The sequence below is a fragment of the Ammodytes marinus genome (genome assembly GCF_949987685.1).
Source record: "Ammodytes marinus genome assembly, chromosome: 4".
In the NCBI taxonomy this organism is placed as follows: domain Eukaryota; kingdom Metazoa; phylum Chordata; class Actinopteri; order Uranoscopiformes; family Ammodytidae; genus Ammodytes; species Ammodytes marinus.
Window position 1 is genome coordinate 8105332 of NC_137233.1, and position 20564 is coordinate 8125895.

Sequence of the window (20564 nt, forward strand, 5' to 3'; positions counted from 1 at the left end):
GAAGCAGAAGGCAGGCTGGCTGGCTGACTGGCTGGCTGGCTGACTGGCTGCCTGGCTGACTGACTGTGGTCTTTGATGGCGCTGGCTGTTTGAAGTGGTTTTCGGGGGATGGGAGCAGTGTGTGGTGTCAGTGGGACAGGGGAGGCGCTCGCTCGGGGAGAGGGGTGGTGGTGGCGCGCGCGGAGGGATAAGAGGGGGGCGGGGGGCACTATGGCCACCGTACAGGGCTGGGAGGGAGGAGCTGAGGATGGATAGATGGAAGGAAGGAAGGGTAGAAGAAACAGGAGAAGGAAGGAGTGTGTAGAAATGAAGAAAAAAAATATACAGTGAAAGAGGAGATAACATGGAATCAAAGGGGATGATAAAGACAAAGGAGAATGAGAGGAAAACTATAAAACACTAAATTGCCTAATAATACTAAAAATACTGAGACTAAAAAGAAAGAAGGACCCACACGAAAGGAAAGAAATGCAACAGATGAAAGCCATGAAATGCTGCAAATCTGCTAATCTGAAGAGCAGAGAGAGAGAGAGAGAGAGAGAGAGAGAGAGAGAAAAAAGAGAGATGTGACAATGAAGTCAACCTTCCAGAGCACTGTCCCAATATCAGGCCTGGACACATTCACACCTACCTATTACTTGTATCATTTAGATGACGTTAGCTCCCTCTGATATGCTGCCAGGCTGCCTCACTTCCCCCCTTCCTTCCATCCCCGGCCGGCTGCAGTGCTGGACACATGCACTGTATAATCATAACTATACACTGTTTCCCCCCCCGATGTACCAGAGACGACCGCACCGCAAGAGAGGAAAAGAAAAAATGATTGTGTACAACCTCAGAATGTTTTCCTCTTCGTCTTTTCATTTTTCTTTCATGATTGACTGACCTTTCAAGTTTTTTGTAAATTTTGCAAAACCAACAAAAAAAACATCACTACATACCATGAGAAATTCTTTAAAGAAAGATGAGATAAGACTGCTGACTAGATTGTTACACGGTGATAAATGACGACCTGGACCCGTGCATACTGATAGCTCATATGCATGCTTCCTCTCTAGCAAGAAATACTTCCGGTGTATGGATCCTGTTCTTTATCATATACCTGAGCTTCCAAAAGATACATTTTAGATTTATCTAGTTACTTTAATTAATGCTAGCAAACACCAACCCTTTGTATCTGTCTGTGAAACAAAGTGAGAGTTTGACCTTTGTGTTTTGTGGTCATCAGACCCCAAAAAGAATATGTTTAAATGCATACACAAAATTGGGAGTATTTCATTAGGGGTGCTTCTTTTTTGTAACACCACTAATATGACTGAATGAATGAATGAACAAAAGTTTTCCCAATACAAGTGTGTTGGACAGTGTGCTAAAATGATATGCTGCCAGCAAAAGAAACAGAGGGAGAAAGAGAGAGAGAGAGAGAATGAGGGAGTAAAAGAAAGGGAGTTAAATAGATAGGGAAGTGTGTAAAATGAAAAAAACTTAAATCCTTGACTGTCACAGGTGGAGCTAAAAAAATCAGTCAAGCGTGTTTGCTGCATGATGGAATGCGTTTACTCCCTACCAGGTAACTATGTGTGTGCGTGTTTGTGAGTATGTGCGCATGTGTGTGTGTGTGTGTGTGTGTGTGTGTGCGTTAGAGAGTGGGATGAGCAGGTCAGATGAAGGTGGTGCCAGGTGAACACAGGTACAGGGAGGCAGAGGGAGAGATGGAGAGCTGCCTGGCTGACCCAACCAATTCTTGCCTTTCTTGTTTTCAGTCCAACTTTGACTTCTTTCCTCCTCACCTGGACTGATAGAATGTCTCACCCTGGTTTGCAAATAGACTTCACGGTGTTGGACAGGCCTTTTAAAGGGATAGATCAGTATTTTTGAAGTGGGGTTGTATGAGGTTACTAGTTAGTCTGTTACCTTATGGAGATGGTGATCTGATCGCTGTAGTAGAAGTCAGCATTGTACTGTTGCAGACAGGGCCGGAAACTAAACTTTTTTTCTCCACAAATATAAATGCTAACCTAAAACATACATATCTATTCAATTGCACACTAAACTGAGATTTTTTTGTCAGCTTTTGTTTGCTGTTTTTTTTTATGTTTTCTCGTGTCTCTTTAATAATCTGCAGTAGCTCTGAGTCGAGCAGCCGATTGGCGGAGTGATATTAAAAATAAACAATGTCTGGCGGCAAACTAAAGCTGTGGAAAACACACTCAGTTTGGCGTACAATTGAATGGATATTTAGGTTTAAGTTCCCCAAACTCCTTCTTGACTGCCCTGATTGCCATCTCCATAAGGTAACATACTAAATATGTCACATACAACCCCACTTAAAAAATACTGAACTAACCCTTTAAGGTGAGATACTGTAGGTGCAAAGGGTACACATATTAATTTGTGGATATAATAATTAATCTTTGCCAGTTGATTTCTTACATTAAAACTGTACATTTTTTGTATTGCATTTTTTTTCAGAAATGTTTAAAAAAATATTTGCAATATCAAGTTTATTATTCGTACATGTCTAGTGCATCTCAGACCATGGTCATTTTTGTTTTTTTTTGCCTCCAAAACATGTCTTTTCTTTCATTCTAGTATTCTGAAGGTTATTACAGAAGGATTTGTTAAAGGTGCTGTAAGCGGAATGGTTCTTTTAGCTAACATCCTGTCAGTTACTGCAGTTAGCAGTCCCCTCCCTCGTCCCAACTTCACCACATTAATGCATTGCGGTCTTCAAGCAGCAAGTTATCTAGCATCATCTCAGATCCATAAGTGTGATAAAACATAATAAAAACCATCAAAACAGACATTCTGAAGGATTTTTACCTGCTCCGCCATTGCAGGCGCATACACATTCACCCATCTGTTGCTCTGGCATGCACCGGCAGTGAGACCATGGAGTGTATATAACATGTATGAGTGAGACGAGTATCGGTTTGTAGAATTCTCTCTTCTGATTGGATAAAAATTTCGGGATACTCCAATAAGTTTATTTGCCGATTACATGCAAAGCAGCTGACTGATAGATCGGCTTTATGAAACACGCACATTATGTAAGTGTTCACTGTATTAATAAAGAGAGATTTAACACTTATATTAACATAAATAAACCGCTTACTTCACCTTTAATATGTAGTTAATTGTCTGATTTATAATGCATTTTGTTCTTAAAAACAAGAGACATTCAATTTTCGATTTATACAATGAAGAAAGGCTGATTCTAAAATCTTTTCTGTAAATACTTTGGACTCTAATACTGTATGTTGTAAAAAATGAAATAAAGATTTGAGCTCTGGCTTTATCCAACACCTGCATTTTTGTTGTTTTAAAGAGGTGCAAATGTACGTATAATAAGTTAGATATTGCAAAATTTGCATATTTTCAAACATTTCTGAAAAAAATTGTGATACAAAAATATTTGTTTTAATTAAAGAAATCCATAAGTCAAATAGTTAACCCTATTCACCTGCAGTGAACCCAAGTGGAAGGTGGATGAAGGACAGATGAGACCAAGTCAAACACAGGTTAATAGTCGGCTTGAAAACATTAAAACAATAGGGGAAATGATCTTGGACTATAGATAAATACAGAATAGGGATGAGAAGCAAGTACAAAATAAGATAGGTGTTAAACAGATGAAACTTCTGCTTCCTTTCTTGAACCAGCGAGTGTGAGGTTTCTCTGTCCTCATAAGGTGATTAAGGGCAGATCCTGAAACAAATAGCACATCACGCCTGTCTGTGCTAATACACACCACATAGCAAACTGTTCCTCTTTCACGCTACTGCTCCGCTATATCTAGTTTCTTCGCTGGCAAATACGGGCACACTCTCAGCCAATTGAGGGCTTTTGCCTCACTGTCTCTTCTTCTGTATCTTTCTCTCTCTCTCTTTCTCTCTCTGCCACCCATCTGGGCCTTGTAATACATGACAGCTGAAGCAGGATTTCCAAATTTAATTTGAGGTGTGATAAAACGGCACATATCTATAAATTGTGTGCAGAGCGCCTGCCTATCTGTATAGTTTTTAAGCTCTTTCTTCTGTCGAACAGAACATGTGCAGCGTATCAAACATATAATACCCGGGCTGTCGGCACAAAAGGAAGATCCTCAAATAGACTTAATGGAGTGGAGTGTTGCCAAAGCATTGACAAAGAATGCAATAATGGCAGGCACCGCAAAATGGAATATGTCGAGAATGAAAAGGGGATCAATTTGCAACATCAAACTGTACCGGCTGTAAAAGCTTCTTCATCAGATAAAAGGGCGTCGATGTTGAAAATAGAAGTGACTGTATATGAGTGAGAAGCCGCACAAGAATACAGATAGTGTTAAACGTGTGAAAAGTGCCTTCACAAGCACCTATACACACACACACACACACACACACACACACACACACACACACACACACACACACACACACACACACACACACACACACACACCTACACACACACACACACACACACACACACACACACACACACACACACACACACACACACACACACACACACACACACACACACACGGGACACACATGCACACACCTCATGTGCTCTGTGGCTATTAGCGTGATCTTACACTTTGAAGGAGTGTGATCCTTAGACATACTTTTCAGCTCTCAAGTTTCTAATGAAGGCATGTGTTCGCAACTTGTACAATTCCTATGTATCAGGGCAACTGAACGAACTGTTCCGGAAGTCTAAACAGGATTTGACCTATCATCTCAGAGATCATGTCGTGATTGTTTGAATAAAAGTTCAATTTGTGCGAGCAATTTACATGGATTTAAAAGACAAATTATATATATTTTGTTGCAACGTGCAGAAAGGGAAAAAATCTTGGCAAAAAGAGATCCTACAACTCCAAACAGTCATGTGCATGGGGCTAATATTGCAGGAAAACCCCTCCGCTCCGTGTGTATCAATCTCGCAATGGCACCGCAAAACTTTCCAAATGATTCCTCCTGGAGTGGATCACCAGCAGCGTGGCAGCCATGCACGCGGCCAGGAATGTGTACACACCAATACATGGGACATGCCTTGGCTACATCTGAAACCATCAGAAAACCATGCCATAATCGAATAAACATGTGACAAATGCCAGAGGGACTCAATCAAGGGATTCCCCAGTTTACTGCAGTGCAAGATCATGGGAGAGATGTGTGACACTTGGTATATAAAGCTGTGGGAAAACGTTGAGAAACAAATGAGGAAACACTTAAAGATTTTCTTTTAGGAGTTTTTTCTTCTGTGTCTCTCTGTACCCCACACACACACACACCCTCTCCGTGTCTTGTCTTCTCACGCCCAGAGAGAGAGAGAGAGAGAGAGAGTGAGAGAGAGAGAGAGAGAGAGAGAGAGAGAGAGAGAGAGAGAGAGAGAGGTGTTTTTTTCACTGTCTCCAGTCCTGTCAACCCCATCAGCTCCCCACCTCTGCTGCCATCCTCCTCTCTCTCTCCTTTCTTCATCGCTCGGCCCCTCCCAACCCCATCGGTTGTTCTGACGCCCGAGCTGAGCCCCTTGAAGAGTCCCTGGTAATAAACCGTGGTGCCTGGGCTCTTCATTGCTGTCTAGCTCTCTCTCTCTCTCTCTCTCTCTCTCTCTCTCCACCCCTGTATCCCAGAGCGCTGATACATCTGCCGTTAAAGTGGGGTCCGTTCCAAAAAAGAAAGGCCCGGCCCCCATCCGCTCTGTACAGTACAAGTATAACGTTCAAATGTTTTTTCCCCCCTATTCTGTGTCTCTTTCTCCTTTTTCCCTCTCTTTCTTGCCTCTCAAGTCCTTTGTGTACAGTGTGCTATGCTTACTGTGGCAGCACTGTGCCAGAAAAACCCACACAAACACACACACACACACGTACACACACACACAAGCGTATGCACACACACAGAGTCACAGACACACAGCTGGGCCCCAGCTGCATACAAAGACTGGGGTTTGGAAATCAATGAAGGAGAAAGAAGAAAAGGGGAAAGGAGTTTAAATAAATTGGCACTTGAAAAAAGGAGAAAAATGAGAGAGAGAGAGAGAGAGAAACAGGGAAAGAGAGAGAGAGAGAAAGCGCTCCGTCTTAAAAAAGCACATCAACTCAACAACAGATTGATGTTTTTCACGGAGTAGAAACATAACGCACATGGCAACAGGACTAAATATGTTTTGGGAGGGTGCTCACGAAACGCTGATTCAAGGGCGAGAGTTTGACTGGGTTTGACCGCTCGTGTGGATGTCATTCTGGCGAAGAGGCCTGCTGAGTTTGAGGGAAAGGGGACAAGCTCGAACGTTACACGGGGAGAAGACTTGAATCTGAATGTTGTTGTGGTGGCCTTGGCAAAATCATAGGGTTGCTGTATTAAAGTTGTCTTCCTCTACAGCTGAAATAGCCTAAACATTTTGTTCATTTTCATCAATCACGGCATGCCGAGCAAAATGGACATGTCATCTCCCCCTGTTGTTTAAAGACTATCCAGTATCTCTAAAAGACTTTTGGCTTTTATACATAACGGTCTAAGTACAGTTGAGGAAAACACTGGTTTGATGAGTAAAATATACAATTGGTTAACAGTCCCAGTTGTGTTGTGCTCCATATCAGCACTCATGGAATGTCTCTCGTCCAATCAAATTACTCGGTCGGAACTAACGGTTGTATAATTAAAAGATTTATGGGTTGGATTACACTATCATCTCTCCCAATATGGAAAAAAAAATACAAATGGCGTGAGCAATCATTGGTTTATCTGACTGTGTACAACAGGCATGCATGTCCAGGTTATGCACTCCAACTCCAGCAAATTCACACGACACCCTTTGAAACTCAAATGGTTCACTCATAGCTAGAAACATAGGGGTAATCGTTTCAAATGGATATGTTTCCTTCCATTGTCCCAGGACTGTTTTCAATCTGCCAGGAATGGAGCGTAGTAATTTCCTCACGTTGCCTAAGATTGGTGAACATTGGCAGTTTTATTGGTGGAGACAGAGACATAATCAATAGGCGCCTTGGAGGGAGAAGAAAAAGCCAGCCTATGTTTTTCCCCTTTCTTCTGGTTTGGAAGAGATCCCCGAATCGCTGTCTTATGAGCCGGGTCTGCCAAATTCATTTGGTTTTATCAAGGACCTTTAACTCCCTTCTCACACAGACGCCCGCCGCCGCCGCTGCCGCCAGCCTAGCACAGCACATTCCAAATCCTACTCAGAGCTTTAATGCACACATTTCTACACGGACTTGAGGATGTACCCACAGCAGACTTTTTTCTCACAAGCACTGACGCATGTGGGACATACACATATGCTATGTATAGGCATGGCATCAATGCAGGCCTTGCATATAGATACACTAACAATGGGGGGAAAAACAGTGCCAAGTTATGTTTTAACTGATACAATGGTGTAGAATATAACTACCTTAAACATGACATAACAGTTTTCATTTAAAGATTAAATTGTTATGTTTAAATATCAGTTTATTATCACGTTCTTTTTTCATTACATGCACTATTAAAAATGCCTTCACTGGTAAAACAAAAATTGACCAAGAGGTGATGCTTATCTCTCCTCAAAGGTTCCTGTATTTCTTTTTTGCTGGTGTAGGCTGATAAGCGACAGGTCCTTGTCAGTAAGTGTGCATTTCTTGCTCACTTTCACGGTATAGTGTGATGGTGCTGATTTGTGAAAAAGGGTACAGTTGGTCGACAAACTGCTACTTGACAGTCAAAGGTGAGAGTATGTGTGTGAGTGTGTGTGTGTGTGTGTGTTTGTGTGTGTGTGTCCGCATAAACACACAAGTAGCCGTTATCGCTATAGCAGCCAGAAGGCATCTCACCCTGGTGACACTCCGCTGAGCTTCACACCAAATGAGGAAACACTTACAGCAAACTAATAAACTGTATAAGTAAACAGACTCAATAAATAGGTTTAGGACGGGTACGTGTCAGATCAGGGACAAACAAACATGCAGCTTGGTTTGCGATAGATTTCTTAAACCTCAAGAGAGTTAAGGATTAAGCCAGCAATATTACTGTGTGTGTGTGTGTGTGTGTGTGTGTGTGTGTGTGTGTGTGTGTGTGTGTGTGTGTGTGTCTGTCTGTGTGTCTGTCTGTCTGTCTGTGTGTACCACAAAATATCCTCTCAGTGCAAGATGACAAAAAAACACAAGTGACCAACTTCTGTGTTGTTTCTGGGTAAACGTGGGTATGAGTATTTTATTTCTTTTTTTAATATTTCGTGACTGTCTGTGCATCAACAACAAACTTTTCAGAGCAAGCAGCAAGACACAAGCTCGAATGCATCTCCCATAAATTAATTTGTTTTAAAAATAATTTAGAAAACGGTTTGGGTATGGTTTACATTTGACTTATTTTGAAAGAGGGTGCAAGTGGCATTTAGTGTTAGAGAAGGATTCAATGTTGTTGATCATTGCTGTGTGTGTGTGTGTGTGTGTGTGTGTGTGTGTGTGTGTGTGTGTGTGTGTGTGTGTGTGTGTGTGTGTTGAGGGAGGGCTGTAGTGTTTGAGTCAAACATAAATGCAAGGGTAGAAGAACAAATGTTTACACGCATGCACAGGTGTGTGTATCCTTACTGTTTGTGAGTTGAGAGCCACACACACAAACATAGCACTACCTGATGCGTGAAGAGCGAAGCCTCAACAAAGTGTCTATTGAGTACAGCATGCAGAAGTTCCCCTCAGCACTGCTGTAGGGAGTGACGACTGACATCATCTAAAACTTTTATGGAGGACCAAGGCGTTCTACTTATTCTTGATAAGGTGATTGATAGTCATGTAATAACTGAAAAACTAAAAAAATTCAAACTTCAAAGTGGAATTAACTCCATGTGCTCATGCTATAGGCTTCTTTAAATAAATGCATCACATTTTAAAATTGTAATATTAGAAAAATTAGAGAGACATAATAGGTTATAAGTGTTTATATATATTTAACAGACTATGTACTATTTATTAAAGAAACTGTGCTTCAAGAAAAGCCTCAGCTGTAGATCAGATGGAAATCCCAACCAAAGCTTCATATTCTTTTTATAGATTCCTGTTCGGTTCAATTTCTATTTAAGAAAGATATTTAAGATAAAAACAGTGTCAAACTCACAAAAACTGAATGTTAAATGTCAAAACACGCTGGCAGGAGGGAACAGAAAATACAGATAATAAGGGGACAAGATCACAGAAAGTTTCAGTCGTCGCAGTGCAAGTTAAACTTTGTGTTAACAGCTACACAAGCCTACAGAACATGCGCATGGAAGATGCAATTACAGCACTGTAACAAGCCTTTCTGAAAACATATTTTTAAAATATCTTAGCTAAATAATCACATCAGGTCTGATTTTGAATCCAAAATGGGTTAAGTGTGGGAATGCTTTCAAGTCGTTAATGATTTACCATTGATTCAATTCAGAAAAGGGGTTATCTAAGGTATAAAATGTAGGCTACTACAACGATCCAGGAATTTTACAAATTACCTCGCACCTTAAAGTTGTACGCAGGTAGCTGTGCGTATCCTACAGCTAGAATAGCCCCATACCAGTAGGCTGCCAACCTGACGAAAGTTAACTGCTCATCCCTGCAAATTACGCCGCAAGGCATGACAATTAAGACATGGACGCACAAGCCTGTGTGTGAAACATGAATGTATCCAAAATTAGGCTACACAATGACAATACAATGTTTTAGAATTTCAAACTGCGCTGCAGCAGCAACATCTGCCCGCATCGTTTACCAACTTATTCAAACTTTCCGGCACGTTTTCTTACCTCGGTTCCTCCTGGGGTTGGCTTGTTTCCTCCGTTTGCCCCTGCTTTCTTCTGTCATCATCACCACCACTACCACCTCGCGTTATTTCGTCTCAAAAAAAGTTGTCCAGTGAGCGGTTATTGTGTTTAGCGCGTGTTTGTCCTGAGTGCCTGCTGCCCGAGTGCAATGAATGGTGGTGATGAGGCATCGCCTTCGGTCACAGCGGGAGACTGAGACCTTGATGGGACTCCAAGCAGAGGCGACGAGCCGTGAGGCGGAGTGATGTCAGCAGCAGAGGTTGGACCTGAGGTCAGTCTTTCTTGGCATCGTAAGCGTAAAAGCGCACACTATACACCTTCCTCCTTTACGAAAGAAATCCGTGGTGGTTTAGAACTTACACATGTAGAGACTCAAGGCTACCGGTTATAATAACAGCCGTTAGGTTATACTTTGATATAAAATGGTCCCGATCTCGCTTCACTGCACCTCCTCTTGAGCGTCGGTGTAGGCTATCGGCATGTTCTGGTGTTCTCCATCTAAGCGTGGCGATGCAATAACTTTCCCTATGCATCACGTAGCCTTAAAGCGAATGCAGGTATGATTATAAGTTATTGTGTGTGGGTAACTACAGTTGAATCTGTTAAGAAGAAATTGTAAGAACAGTCAGAGGATTTTGATCTGGATGACACTGGATTTGACAACACCAAGTCCCCCCCCGTTAGTCGTGTCATTTGGATACTGTAACCAAGCACATCGCTAACTTGTGAATCTGCATCTCAGAGCCTTTAGTGGGCCCTGCGTCTTAACTTGAATCTGCATGCTTTTCAACGAGGTGCAAATTAGGCTGTTAACTCCTCATCTTGCTACATTTTTCACACGAGCAGATAATGGCCTACTACATACAGGTTAACGAGAACAGGTATGCGCGCATCCCCCCCCCCCCTCCCCGTCATGTTATATGGGCCTAATGGCTTGACTCTTTTGCACGTCGCACCTGCGCTCTAGTCCCCCGTAGTGGACCCCGTCCTGCGCCCCCATTCACCGCTGGATGGCTGTAGGAAGTGGTGCATTGACGGTCCTTTGTGTTGCAACCTGGGCCGTAATCTGTTTTGCAACTGAAAAAAACATCCGAAATAAAACTCTAACACGGCGTTCAGGACCCCCACCTTGGCTTTTTCTCGTGCCCATCATGTGTCCTGCTGCCGCTGTATAGGCTACAGTCTGCGCGCAGTAAACAAACTGGGATCTAACACAGCGAGACGGATTAGTTAAAAGTAAAATACAGATTACCTGCATGGGACCAAGTGAAAACCCAAATAGCCCAAATTAGAATTAATTCTAGTAAAAAAGGTGATTTTAGGTGATTTTACACTATATCAGTGAATATAAACAATTAAGAATCATCACATACAGTACAGAACACTGCCATACCAAAATATATAAAACAGTCACTGCAAATGATTTGCTAGGGATACAAGAAGCAAGAGCTCGCACAATATGCATAATTGTGTTTATATTTATTTGTGTGTCTTTTTTGGATTATTGTATTGTTTCTTATATTTAGGGGGAAGTATTTATTTGTGTGTTTGTTTATCTGTGGTATTTTGTAATGTGTAAGCATTATTGTTGGAAGTCTTTTTTCTGCTTTGATGATGTTTCTGATTAGACCAATGTACTTTTGGTTGATGTGGATGTATTGTTTTGTTGGATGAGAATCAGTTGACACAATGGAAGATTTGGTTTGTTGTCAGTTAATATGTCTCTATAATTCCATGTGGGATGGGTAAATGACCAAACACAAAAAGGAGATAAAATATTCATTCATTCAATCATTCCTATACGGCCGACACAAACTATTGAAATCCCAAGTCTTGACGTGATAATTATAGCATTGGATAGAATAAACTAATTTAGAAGATAGCTTTTACCCTTTCGGCAAAAGTAACAACACGACTACCTAAACCTTGTTACTTTTTTCTAACACCACAAGAGCTCAAGGTCACATTTTCTTTCTCTATAGATCATCAACACAAGGCAGAAAATAACTAAATTCATCCCCCCCTCCATTCCTTTGCCCGTGGTGACTGCTATGGGGGGTTTGTGTCTTAATAGATTCTAGCAGAGAGAAAGCACCGTAAAGGTGGGGAGGGGAGCAGGGGGGGGGGGGGGGGGGGGGGACAGCAGGGTCAGCGGAGCTCTTTGTGGTGGGACGGTTAGAAGAGAGGGAGAAAGAGAGAAAGAGGGAGGAGAGGAGGTGGATGCGGAGGGGGCAATAAACTTTGCTACAGATGAGGGTCACAGAGGTGCAGAGGTGCTTCAGAGGTCCTGGGAGCTGATTTTTCTTTTTTTCTAATGTTCATATGTCTTCATAGGTGCTTTGAGCTACATGGAAATGTTTCTCAGTCAGAATTTCAATTGAATTTAATCAAATTACAAACTTCTGACTCCGAAAGGCCTGATTTCTTGAACGGTTTAGTAAAATTGTAGCTTCTTACGTGCTACCTGAACTCCTACGCTATGGATTTCATTGTTTATTTCGACTTTAATAAGACTTGCCAAGCTTTTCTTCTTTTGATGGGCCCAACCAATCAAAGATAAAAAATGAATAAACCACAGCGAGGCCTTCGTAGTTTTTCTTGAAAATTGTGCACTTACTGTAATCTAATGAATGCAACCCTAATTATGCACCATTTCAAATGTTTATGCATTTGATTACTGATAGACTTTGACTGAGACGGGTAAATTGAATGTTTGTGCACAGTCTTTTTCTTGTTGTTGGTTGAATAGCTGTGCGGTGTAGAATAAGTACACAGCAATGCTGCGGCGATATAGCCTTCTACTGTCTTGTTAAAACAACTACATTTCCAAACACACACACACACACACACACACACACACACACACACACACACACACACACACACACACACACACACACACACACACACACACACACACACACACACACACACACACACACACACACACACACACACACACACACACACACACACACACACACACACACACACACACACACACACACACTCACACACACACAAGGAGGAGCATGGAGGAAGCAGTCCCACTGGGGTTTTGTCCCTGACTGTGGTCTATGGGTTCAAAGCTTCTTGCATGGGGAGGAGAGCCCTTAAACAGCATATTAAGCAGGAGTTAATTATATGCCAACCTTAGTGACAAAAGGGAAAGAAAAGCCTCCCTCTGAATGGCAAGACAAGAAAAGAGAAAAGTCATTATGCTGCCCACTTCTTTGCATTTGAAAAACTCAGTTCTTATTTTGGCCTTTCCATTTGTAACTCTACAAGAAAAGAGGAGGTCACACTGCAGAGTCCACAACACCATCTGAGCAGCTGACTTTTTACATTAGAGTCGAACTCAAACCTGTTCAAGAATATAGTACAAAAACACACACGCACGTGCGCACACACGCGCACACACACACACACACACACACACACACACACACACACAAAATAAAAATAAGCTCTGGTCACTTTGCATAACAAACCCTTTGGCCGTTGGAGAAGAGACAATGTTTCCAAAATGTCCATTTTGGGGAAAGAAATCAGGGAAGTTCACTGTGCTGTAGATTGGAAATGTATAAAGAGTTAAGTTACAGCATATTCAATATTATCATGTTGATGGTTTGTTCACATTTGTGACGTAGCCTACCTATTCAAAAACAAGGTGCATTCTTCAAGTGCACCAAGGTGTTTCTTACATGAATATTTCCATAGATGTGTGTATTCAACATGTAGCCTTAACATTGTGAATTGTAAAATTGTATTCCTTTATCCTCTCTTGTCCCATCAGCTGCCCTCCATGCAAAGCCGCTACTTGACCCTGCTGTGGAGATTCAGCCATTGTTTGAAATCACAAAACTGGATATGCCAGATTACAAATCAGTAGTCCGTCAGGAGAACTTCCCCTTTTCCTTGGAGCAAATGAGTCAACTTCAGCATCAGTGCCAGGCTGTAGTGGCTGCCGTGAGTCTACTGTGCCATGCCACAACACCACAATGCCAATATAGTCTAAGCACACTGGGGCCCCTCAACCAAAATGAGCCGACACTGTAAAAAGTAATGGTGGTGACGCTATTTTTAAACTATCACATTATAAAAAAAGCGACTTTAAAATCATCTTTATAAGATCAAACACAGCAGTGTAAATGCCATGGACCTAATAAATGACGGCGAGGAGGTGTGTCAACAAGGTGCCAAAAATAACGAAAAATGGTGAAGTCTGTTTAGTTTTTTACTGTCATATTAAACGCTGATAAAGGTTTACTAATGGGTGTATTCTCACTTAGGCTACATAAGGCTGTCAGAATCGTGAGGAGGTTTTGGAAGTATTATTGTAGTCAGTTTAACTCATGGTTTTGTTTGTTGAAAGTAAGAGTTAGGCACTGTTGCTATATGGCTACTCACTTTTTTAACAGGAACTAGGTTTTGTTTGATTTTAATTGCAGCCATTGTTTTAGTAATTTTTTATAATTTTAATTATTTATAATTAGACCATCCATATAGGCTTATTTACTTTATGTCATGTAGTTCAAGTTAGTCTGTACGTCAATCAAAGTCAGTTCTCCACCAGTCAGAGGGATACTTCAATGTTGGGTCCCATGATAAATCGTTAGAGCAACAAAGTAGCCTAATTAAAGAGATGGAAAAGAGAGAGAGAGAGAGAGCGCGAGAGAGATGTTTATTTTAGGTTAATTATCACAAATTATGCTACAGTGTCAGAACGTGAGGAGAAACATCACTGTAGTTGCACTGCTCACAATGTACTTCCTCACTACCAGATCCCGTGATGCCTAGGTCACAAATAGACATGACTTCATTCTGAAGAGTCACAGGCCAAAGAGATTGGGAACCACTTTTGGCCAGAGTCCTATGAAACAGTATCATGGGTATGAATTTCCTATCACTTTTTTTATTTGACGGCTTTTAAAAAGCCTGGATGTCATGTTGATAGTATTTAACAAGCAAGATTTGTGTAGTTTTTCTTTCTTACAGCATTCTGCAGCCCACAGTGCCAGTCCCCACTCACCACAAAGAGGCCGTCCAGGCACTGATGTCACCAGAGAAGCCATTTTTAATGATAATCCACTTACTTACTATAGCAGCCAAGCAGATCACTATAGCTCATAATAGGCTGCCGAGACAGGCATGACTAAATCATATTCATTGGCAAGGTTTTTTTTTCTTTTATAAGGAGGATGGGCAAAAAGAGAGGATGATTTACAATATCAATAACCTCTGCTTGGTCAGTTTGTTAGGCTTTTATATTTTAAGGGTAAAATGGTGTTGTTTCGGAATTATGCAGAATATAGTTGAACTGCTTAAATACTTGTAAGACTATGTAGAGGGAGTTTGCAGCATTAATGGTATGCCATGGGTGCGATCATTTGAAGAGAATAGGAATACTGTTGGCTATCAGTGCTGGTTCTCAGGCTGTGCTGCACTCTATTGGAGGAACTTAGTCATTGCATAGCACCAGGTACAGAAAGAATTGTCAACCAGCAGATAAGACCCATTTCCTTACATAAAACGTATTTTGTGGATATTTGACTATGCATCCTACAGTTACAATATAACATGGGCCTTAAACAAACCTCGTTGACATTTAAAATGTACAGATGGGTTACTTATTACTTATTGGTCATTTAAAAATTAAACCATGAAAATAAAAGTCTGACAAACATCCTGCATCCATCCCACTGAACATGTTTATTCATAAACTGGTAAAATATAGCACATTTGTATAAAAATGTAGAAAATTGTACACAAAATATAACACTTGGCTTTTGTCTATTGTAGTTAATGCTACTATTATAGCTTTCTGTTGCTAAAGGTGATATTCTTTTGCCAGCAAAAAAGTCAGAATGAAGGATGACCGTTATAAAAAAAACAAAAACACACACGCACACACATAAAAGGCAACGTCCATAAAGTTCATTAATATAAAAAGATAATTTTGTACAAAACATCTCATACATTCTAAGGAACAGCACTATCAGTCAATGTCCATGCCCTTATTGCTAGTGTTAGTGTTGTGTTAAAATAGACTATCTGTGCATCTTTTTTTCTCAGTCGTTTTAAGGTGTCTTTGGTAGGTTGTACACTTTTTCCAAAATGAAGAAATGTTCATTCCCGCTAATGCTTAGTAAACTCTGAAGTGATGCCACTATTTTATTCTGTAAAAGTCACATGAAATGCTTCAGCAATACTTAAATGTGGCCTTGTTTAGTCAAGCCGTGTATGCTCAGATGTGTTCTTGAATGACTATTTAAGAAAATACTGATGATTCTTTATCGCTATCAAAATGAGGTTCATGTGAATAGTCCTAAGAGACAAAGACCTTTCCACACAGTGCTGTAGTCAGTGCAAAGCCACAGTGTAAAGTTAGTTCTCCTACCAAAAAGCTGCAGCCATCTTCGTATGATACAGCTCAATAGTCACGCAAAAGTACCTCAGTGTACATATAACAATATGTATTTTACTACAGTGGTGGCCTTTGATAAAATCCCCGCTTTTTGATCCCCTATCCAGAATAATGATGCAGAATTTTCCAAATAAACCCTCTTTGGGATTAGAGCCATCCTCAGTTGAATCATTTGTGACTCGTAGGTTAAAGGTTTGAAAGCAAAGGCATTATGTTTGAATACATATAGGACATACTATAAAGTAGACCGGATTGATGCGCACATATTACATTTGAGCTTAACTCATTATTCCCCATGTATGTACCTTGGAAAGAGAAAGGCCCTCTTCTGTTTCAGTTACAAACACCACTGAAAGAACAAAAAAAAGTACACAGCTGCTTAAGGTACACTTACAGTAAACATGTGGAGTGCAAACTCTCTGTCTGGAAAGGCAATTTACAACATACATGTAATATGAACACCAACGATTCAAACACCAACAAGTCCTGAGTGTTTGTGTGTAGGCTATGTCTGTGTGTCTCCATTTGTGCATGTGTGGGAATACTGATATGCCACTATAAAAGAGTGTGTTGTTTGTGACGAGGAAAAAATCCCTAGCAATACAGATTAATATTTAGTAGCACCAAGAAGTCGTTTTCTCAATCACTCAAAGCACATCTTTAGTCTTCACTCCGCTCTTTCGAACAACCATCTTACCAACTCCTGAACCTTGGCCTTCAGAATCCATGCAGTCTATCACAAGACAGGTGAGGATTTGTCCGCTGTCTCATTGTCATGTACACAACATATATAAATGTATATAAAACTTATTTACATGCATCCTTCTCTGCTCCACTGTTGCCACAGCCCTACTTGACTGGAATGCCTGTTTGGAAAAAAGTTCAGTATCCGTTTCATATCAGGCATATTAGCTCTGTGTCTTGTAGTAAGGCACGGAAAAAAATACCAAGTACCAAGGCAGCAAAAGAACAATACAGCGAGGGAGGTTGATCAGGCACCTTTGGTTTTAAGGTTTAGGGAAGGGGATTCTTATCATTTTGAAACCTGTGATGGGATCACATTAGTAGCTTAGACTTTACGTGCAACCAAAACACATTACAACATATCGTTCCTGTTACATGCGTATCCAGTAACAATAGCCCCTAGCCAGTTCAGGATCCTGGCTCAAACAAGGGTTAATGTGTTAGGTTTACATATCGACGCTAATGGGGATGTATAGACCAGCCCAGACCAATTATGATCCATTACAATGATCTATTCAAAGGTTTCTTCTACCTTACCCCAATTGGGCTTTCTTGCAATGTACCAGGGAGAATCAAAACAAGCGACAGGACTTATGTGTTTTAGATGCTGGGCTGGGTACCTTCTGATACTGGGCTACATACATTTCCATTCGGGATCTCAACTGGAACATTAAGAACTGGCCAAGGCCTCTATACGCGAAGGTAACGGTGGATAAAGATACCCCGGAAATCGTCTTCTTCTACGATAGTGTGTTCAGATATTTATTCTCCCCAGCCAGCGAGGTGAGCATGGACGTCATGTCGCCGACCGCCATGTTGTTAATGCCTGAGCCTGCAGCTAGGCTGATAGTCTGGGGGGTTGTGAGGCGGGATGAGGCCTGGGAGGAAGACCCCGGTTGCCCCTGAAGGGGATTGTTGATTGGGCTGAACGAGGAAGAATCAGCATCATCGATGATAGAGGTGAAGTCTATGCGAGCATTGTCCAGGTCTAGGTTTTCTAAGGCATTGGAGATGGGGCCAGATTCGGGATAGGGAACCATTGGGGCAGGCTTATTGCCAACTGTTGGGTCCATGCCCATAGTGTTGAGACAAGGTCCGTTCTGGGGTTCCATGTTAATCTGACCCGAGTAGTACATGTTGTTGTTATTGGAAGGAGAGAACATCTCGTTTTGCAGGTGCTGTGGATGCTGGACTGGAGGAAGTCGGACCCCTCGCCTGGGGCTGGTGTTGGAGTGGACGGGGCTGAGTTGGGTTGGGCTGCCCAGGTAGACTCCTCCTACCTGGGACAGACTGTTCTGGCGGCTGAGAGGTTTACGTCCCTGAGGAGGCCTGGGCACCCCCATCTCCTGGCTATAACAAGAGCCTTGGAGACCCGTCAGCTGCTGCTCTTTAGGGGTCACAGAGCTGGGCGCCCTGCTGTGGGCAGGAGGGCTCATGGCCATGTTCTGGTTGGGATAGGTTGGATAGGGCTGGCTGGTGTAAAGATTCTGGTTTTGGTGCTGTGGACTGTGCTGCATCATTGCCGTCTGGGCAGTAATATCCATATTATCAGATAGAGGAGGAGCTTTTATTCCACTTGGCTGTTCTTGTTGCTGCTCCCACATGAGCGCTTGCTGGGACTGCACATAGTTCCTCACCATCATCTCTTTCACCTGCATCATGGGGGTTTCAGACCTCTGCCCGTCGGTTAGTGCCGTTCCAGCACAGCCCAAGCTCAAGCCCCCTCCGCTGGGGAAGGAGCTCTGGTTCTGCGCTTGGAAGTCACAACTGGGATTGTTAGAGTTCCTCATCATGGCCTGGCCCGTCTGCTGAGGGTAACCCTGAGCCTGCTGGAGGAGCATCCGCTGCTGTTGGAGCTTAGCACTTTGACAGGCATCTCCGCTTCCCATCCCGGGGTGGAACTGCTGCTCGGGCTTGATGACCATCTTGTGGGTTCCATCAGGACTGTTGTAGAGGCCAGTCTGAGCATTGAAGTGGGTCTGTTGAGGCTGCAGGCTTGGATCTGAATACTGCATTCCTCGAGGATGGCTGGACGTTTGGATTTGGCCGTGGGGGTCACTCCAAGCGCCTCCAGAATCACCGCCCTGGCCTATGCTTGGGTAATTGGGGCCCGAGGGGCTGAGCTGGCAGGTGCTCATGCTGTACTCTGCTTGTTGTAGAAGTGTATTAGAAATGCCCTCTGAGTGAATAGGCCTTGATTGGCTCATTGGATTCCCACCAACTCTGGAAGGGACCCCTCCTCCCTGGTTCTGGTAGTGCCCCTGCATGTAACCCTGGTCTGGGCAGCTCATAGAGTCGTGGCTTGGAGATAATTGGTTTGAAAGAGAACCTCCACCTCCATGAGTTTGATGCTGTTGCTGATATCCCATGAAGGCTCTCTCTCCGGGGGGCATCATCATAGAACGATCCCTTGCCTCGACCGGGGAGAGGTGGGGCTCCATGCCCATAGCCTCCATCATGACGTTCTCTGTGATGCTAGGGGGCCGAGGGGAGTACAAGTGGCGGGAAAGACTGGTGTCAGAACCGCGGTGTTGCAGTGCATTCCTTCGGCCCATCATGGCCACATTGTTAAGGCTGTTGAAGCGCTTGGAGAGAACTGCTTGTGGGTCTGCTGCCGATCGTACCGGGTCACTGGCTCGCCTGCTGTGGTTACCAGGAGCTTGGTGAGGGTAGATGACACCGGTGCCGTACTCTGTGTTGGCACTGTGCCTACGCGGACCACCTTGTTGGAGGAAAGGAGGTAGAGGCTGCCCCTGGTACTCACTCAAAATACCACCTCTTCTACCTGGAGTACCCGTCTGCTCCATATTGGGCAAAGGAGTAGGTGGCGGTCCACCAGTCGCTGCAGCATATTTGGCCTTAAGGCTGTATTGCTGGGCAGGAGTTAAGTTAGGAAGACCTGGCAACCCTCCTCCTCCTCCTACAGGACACGGAGCTCCTCTGCGATTGGTCTCCGGAGAGAGGGGGTCTCCTGCACTCTGCTCTGGGCCAATCAGGTGACACCCTCCCCCTCCGGTTCCTCCCATCTGTGAGACGTCACTGGAGCGCCGGCTGGACAGGTAGGGAGACACCATGGAGGATCGACGGCTGACTGTATACGCAGAGCTCAGGCTGCTGGTGCCGCTCCCTCTCCTGTCATTGGAAGAGCAGCCTAGCGACGTGCCACCCCCTAACTCGTGATTAGACAGCTCCATGACTCGTCGATTGGAGAGGAGTGGAGACGGTGCACACATTCCCATACTCTCCCCTGGACCTGAAAATTAACATCCAGAAGGAGGAAACAGCTTAGAAGCAGTTTGTCAATACAATGGTATTCCATGTCCCATTGAAACAAGCCTGGAATCAATTATTAATATACATACTGTATATACGTATATATGTTCACACAGTATATTCAAGCACAAATAATTGTTTTAAATATTTTTGACTATTATGCTTCAATAAAATGTCTTCTTTCATATGAATAAAAGGTCCAAAGTGTACTTTATAAGTATATCATAGTTAATGCTGTCTGTTTGCGTCTGTATATTTTTTCTTCTATACAACAAACTTTTCTTTCAATATTCTGTATCAATAAATCTCAACTTCAAGAGCACTTACATCAACTAAACTT

The 20564-nt window shown here is 42.7% G+C and overlaps 2 protein-coding genes across 3 annotated transcripts in view; both read right to left on the bottom strand.

The window, feature by feature from the left end:
* LOC307248851 (zinc finger E-box-binding homeobox 2) overlaps positions 1-9953 on the bottom strand; it is a 29408-nt gene extending 19455 nt beyond the window's left edge. Inside the window, exon 1 of the mRNA XM_080025381.1 lies at positions 9763-9953. Within this exon, the coding sequence (XP_079881507.1) occupies positions 9763-9823 (61 nt within the window). The 5' untranslated portion in view covers positions 9824-9953. The remainder of the gene's footprint in view (positions 1-9762) is intronic.
* A 5626-nt stretch (positions 9954-15579) lies between these two features.
* Positions 15580-20564, bottom strand: part of gli1 (GLI family zinc finger 1) — a 53100-nt gene continuing 48115 nt past the window's right edge. For both annotated transcript variants that reach the window (XM_080026901.1, XM_080026900.1), the window contains exon 13: positions 15580-20204. In XM_080026901.1, coding sequence (XP_079883027.1) covers positions 17692-20204 — 2513 coding nt within the window. In that variant the 3' untranslated portion in view covers positions 15580-17691. The remainder of the gene's footprint in view (positions 20205-20564) is intronic.